At 40.3% G+C, this 5,646-nt stretch overlaps 1 protein-coding gene across 1 annotated transcript in view; it reads left to right on the top strand.

The window, feature by feature from the left end:
* LOC144969601 (uncharacterized) overlaps positions 1-4,541 on the top strand; it is a 5,107-nt gene extending 566 nt beyond the window's left edge. The window contains exons 1-2 of the mRNA XM_078908743.1: positions 1-2,797; positions 4,163-4,541. The exon at positions 1-2,797 is cut by the window's left edge and continues 566 nt beyond it. Coding sequence (XP_078764869.1) covers positions 1-872 — 872 coding nt within the window. The 3' untranslated portion in view covers positions 873-2,797; positions 4,163-4,541. The remainder of the gene's footprint in view (positions 2,798-4,162) is intronic.
* The last annotated feature ends 1,105 nt before the right edge of the window (positions 4,542-5,646 follow it).

The following is a 5,646-nucleotide window of genomic DNA, read 5'->3' as shown; positions in this document are numbered from 1 at the left end:
GAGATGAACCAGCCCGGACCTTTGCCGCACGCATCAAAGGTCAAGCTAGTGTCTGTCAGTACGATTTGAAGTGCACATGTGGAGTCAATGTCTCATACAGTGATCAGATGATTCGGGACACTTTGATAATTGGCTTAGCAGACGACGACATTCGCCTCGATGTGCTGGGGCAGGCTGACCAAGACATGTCACTCGACAACACCATCCGTTTTATTGAGGCTAAGGAAAGCGGGAAGTGCTCGGCTGGCAGGATTAACCCCCTTCCTCTAACGTTCACCCCTACATCAGTCAACGCAGCAAGTAGCACGTATAGACAAATGGAAAGAAAACGTCTCACTGGGCAAAACCGACTCCCTGAAAGGAAATGCGGCTATTGTGGTAGAGATGGACATGGCACTAAGAAACAAGACAGAGTCAACCATTGCCCTGCATACGGTCATATATGCACCAATTGCGACATTCCGCACCACTTTGAAAATGTCTGCAGAAAACCAAAACAGAAAAGGCAAGGCAACTCTGCAACAGCTGTGTTTGAAGCACTATGCTCAATTGATCGTCTTGACCATCATGTGTACAATTCTGCACGCGAGTCATGGGAAAAGCGCCCATCTGCACAACAGCCGACAGTCCAAATTGAGATCCAAGCCCTCCCGTCAGATGCTAACGACCTTGGAATCGATTCCACCCTGTGCAACCCAACCAATACGGCAAAAGCCCTGGCCATTGCAGACACTGGCTGCCAATCATGTCTTGCTGGAACCTCACTCCTTACACAGCTAGGTTTAACCACTGCCCACCTCACTCCTACTTCAATGAAGATGAGAGCTGCAAATCAAAACCCCATCGAGATCGTGGGTGCCCTAGCCCTTTGAATAACAGGCTTCACACAATCCATGCAATGGAAAACAATGCGTCAAATTGTTTACATCTCGCAAGCAACTGACAAATTTTTCTTATCCATGGAAGCCTGCAAAGACCTTGGTATCATACACCACGCATTCCCCTCAATAGAATCAGCCATAATAACAGACTCTATGAAGACCATCCAATCTGCCCTACATAGTGAATCTAATAATACTGCTGACAAAGACCCTTGCGATTGTCCCCCTCGCCAGAAACCACCACCCTCCCAACAATCCTGCCCTTCCCAGCCATAGAAGAAAACAGAGAAAAGCTTGAACAATGGCTCTTAGACTACTACAAAAGTAGCACTTTCAATGTCTGCGAGCACCAAGGGCTGCCAATGATGTCTGGACCTCCAATGAGACTCCTTATCGACGATGAGGCCACGCCTGTTGCACACCACACCCCTATCCCAGTACCCATCTACTGGCAGGAACAGGTTAAGGCTGGCCTTGATCAGGACAATCAACTTGGCGTACTGGAACCAGTTCCAATCGGGACCCCAGTGTCATGGTGTCATCGGATGGTTGTCTGCGCTAAGAAATCGGGAAAACCTCGCCGAACCATGGACTTCCAAGCCCTTAATCGCTATGCCACTAGAGAGACGCACCACACTCAGTCGCCATTCCACCAGGCCCGCATGGTTCCACACAACATGAGAAAGAGTACTTTCGATGCCTGGAATGGCTATCACAGCATAGCACTAGACCCCGAGGACAGACACCTGACTACCTTCATAACCCCTTGGGGCCGATACATGGTCTTTGAATGGATGACAGTGACTGACAGTGATCGTGGGAGATTCTAGTCCTGATGCTGTTTCCTTTGGTAACACTTTAAACACATTACCCCATTGACTCAGGTATAAGAGGGCAGCGTGGCTCAGTAGTATGGTCTTTGCTTTGTACCCGAAAGGTACTGAGTCAATCACCTGCCGCTGTGCTGTGTGGCCTTAGCAAGTCACCATGCCCTAGCTCAATTTGCGGCGATGCATTGCTGCTGACGCCTGGGTTATTCCAGTCTTCCCTTGAAATAGACCCTAGAGACAAATTTCCCCTACGGGATGAATAAAGGGAATTTTAATTAGTTTATTATTTTTAAATGAGTATCTGGCTATAGGCAATTACTGATATTGTAAGAGCGTTAGTACACAAAGGATGCCTAACAAGCAACTGGTTCTGTATGACATGGCAATATGGTTCCACATGGACTGCTGGCAGAATAAATGAAACATTGTGAAGTGCAGTGAGCGTGGTAAATCCATGGAAATGCGCTATATAAAGGTTTATATTGCTTTCTTTCTTTATTTATTTTATGTACACGAACATCATCACAATTTATATGATAATATGAGTTACCTTTATCATATCCCATCAACCAGCATGCTTGCTCATTTAATTCCTGAGATTTCATTTAACATGTATTTTTTTCAATGTGGATAATTTGCTGGATTATTTTTATCATTATTGAATAATTTCACATAAAAAAATCTTCTTTTGTTATTTGGCAACACTTTTAGAAATTGGTCCTTTTAAAAAAATTTGGTGAAATTTAAAACAAATTAACATTAAACATCTTGCTAACCAAACATCAGCTTCCGAAAGAAGCATAAAAAAGTGATATAATATTACAAATTGTTGTTTACTTGTTGGGCTATCCCTTTATCAAAGGAAATACTTAATTTTAAGCATGTGAATAAATATCAAATAATGTCTCCATTCTCCATTCTTTTATCCTATATATAATTTACAACATTTAATTGATGATGAGAAGAGAAACTGGCTCCAACTCGTTATCGTCACAGCTGACGAACTATGACTACGACTATGGCTTCAAATGTTGATCAACGAACCCTTCATATCATGGCATGAACTTTCACTGAGTTTTTTGAAAGGTTAGTGGTTTTTTTTCTTATTGTGATGAGTTTTCAAAAAGAAGTCAAAAAGAATATCTTTTTCATAACAGTATTTGGTCCAAATCAATAGAAACATTTACAAGATGTTTGGGCACCACCCACAATCACAGAAAAAGCATACTAAAAAACTTTTGGACACTCTAAAGGCTTTCCATGAACACAAGCCACTGAAATATGTAGCGAGAACAAAGTTTGAATTTCTTTTAGACAGGGTGATGAAAAGGTCAAACCTCAGTGAATATTATGAATTCGGAGCAAACTTTGAAGAAAACTAAGGGAGTGCCTGGTCAAGGTAATTAACATCGAAAACATTCAAAGGAAGTTACTCACAGAAACACACTTAACCCTTCACAAAGCAGTTAGAATGCCTGAGCATAGGTGGCATCTAGTGAAAGGGTGAAGGATTTGATTAATAGAGAATCAACGCAGTCATCAATCCACCATTTTTTATAAGTAAGAGCACAATGAATCCTATTGTATCTGCTTCATGAAGGTATTTGTACTGTTTTTGATGTGGAATGGACCACTGAGGGAAGGAATGTTAGTCTTTTTAAAACAAACTGTTTTCAGTGTGAGAAAATTGTCTATATATTGGCAAAATGTGAACACTCCAAAGAAAAATTAATTAAATTCCCTTTTTTCATCCTATAGGGGAAATTTGTCTCTAGCGTCTATTCCTATGGAAGTTTCGAATAACCCAGGTGTTAGCCGCCGTGCAGCGTGAGGTTGACTGATTTTTGAGATTTTTTTTTTCTTGTATTTTTCTTTTTCTGATAGACAGGTTCTAGACTTTTGTTTGCAGCTAGTCAATGCCTCCTCTTGCAGGTGCAGAAGCCTGTGCAACTTCTCACTCAGTTACAAGATGACTATGTCCTCACCCCACAACGGACTGACTGAATTTTTCAAAGTCAACTTCCATCGTATATATCCAAACCCCGTCAGAAGTCAGGGAGGCCAAGCACTTTGATTGCCGGGCTTGTTTTGGCTGGTATAAGGGGGTGCCATACATTACGCACATGAGAAGGGTTACCCCTGATTTCTCAAACCAGCATCCAGGTAATTGTTTCCTGCCAGACATCGTGGGGAGGGGTGGGGGTGTTGGATTGCTGTCATTATGAGACTCCATTTTTTAGGTGTTGTTGCCAGCATTTCTGACACTATGTGCATAGACTTGCAAAACTTTACATCTGTACTTTCTCAAAGTTCTTGCTTCCACAATGGAGTGCAATACTCTGCATTGGGATAACATAGTGCCACGGTGGAAGTCCTCAGAAGTGCCTGTTTGGCACCCAGGTTGTTCTCGCCAGATTCCTTAGAAGACTTTTACCATTCTTTATCTTCCAGGCAACACCCTCAAGATTGACCCGATAGGTAAGGCTGCAGTCCAGCATAACCCCCAAGTACTTTGGATTTGGTTCATATGGTAGAACCTGGTCCCCGACTAGGACTTTCAGTTTCTGGGTGTGCCAGCCGCTTATAGCGTAATTGTATCTTTGGATTCAACAATTCATATCGGAGGTGAAGGTAAGCGGCCATTTATCGAAAAGTTAATGACTGCTGACTTTCACCTTTTGAGATATTTTCCCAGCTCTGTAAGTAACGAAATTTGTATTGAATGCCATTTAACAATACAATCCAAACACAGTGGAGTAATATTTAAAAATATAATGTTTTTTTGACACTTTGAATTAAACAGCAATATGGTTCTAATCTTACCTTAAAATTCTACTTACACTTCTGATATTTTTATATAAACTGACTTTAACAATGATTCACATAAGAGAGGCAGCCGAGGCGTCCCAATCGGATGATTAGAAAGTGAAAGGCCTTAAGTCAGTGATTATTTTTATTATTATTATTATTATTATTATTATTATTATTATTATTATTATTATTATTATTATTATTATTATGACTATTATTATTATTATTATTATCATTATTATTATTATTATTATGATTATTATTATACAGTCCAAGCTGGTATTCGGGACGCTGCTTTATTGGGACGATTCCCTGGGAAAATATTTTTTTTCGATATAAAAAGTCATACCCTTTCCAATAACCAGCTGCATAATTGGGACGATATATGACAATGACAGTTCATATTTGTTGTCTTCAATCATTTGAATTTATGGTTCATAAAATGCAAATGAGTTCAACGGGACGTTCAACTGGGTGTGTTGTCGTGTTCATTTCAGAGGTGTGAACAATAGAATTTACCGCTATCCCCTAGTAGTAGGTGTGTGGTTGAGCTGTTTGTCATAGTCATCACAGAGATGAGAACATTAGAATTTACTCAAATATCCTTGTCAGTGTCATCGACTGCCATTGACACGTTCATGGTCATGGGTCATCTGACCAATGGTGCGATAGGTAAATTAGCATAGCAAACTAGAAACTGTTATGAGGGCCATTATGGTAATGAGTTATTGCTCTGTTTGTTCAAGGCTGTCACCACCAAATGGTTTGTTTTGTTCAATGAGGAGATGAATGTGTAGATAATGCATTCATAATCGATTGCTTTCTTATGCTACCGTTATGAGTGGCATATTCGTTAATTGTATTCACAGCCGTTTACTGCTTTCACTTTAGTTCGACAGGTAAATTTTGCCGGACGCTAGTTCATAACAGATTGTGAGTCACGGCCTGTGCCGAAAGAGCGACTAAGCAATTTTTCCTATTAAATTTTGATGATTTTTTTCTCAAGTTCAAAGTGGCGTAGTAAAGATGCTATTAGATGTTTCAATAAGATATTTTAGAGTCATAACTAGTGATCTACATACTTTTATTTGATATAATTTTAGTAGATCATTTGGGATTAGATT

This window comes from Berghia stephanieae, chromosome 3 (assembly GCF_034508935.2).
Source record: "Berghia stephanieae isolate SIO BIC M18660-M18661 chromosome 3, UCSD_Bste_1.3, whole genome shotgun sequence".
NCBI lineage: Eukaryota > Metazoa > Mollusca > Gastropoda > Nudibranchia > Aeolidiidae > Berghia > Berghia stephanieae.
The sequence above is the reverse complement of the archived record's forward strand: the minus strand, read 5'-3'. Positions and strand labels throughout refer to the sequence as shown.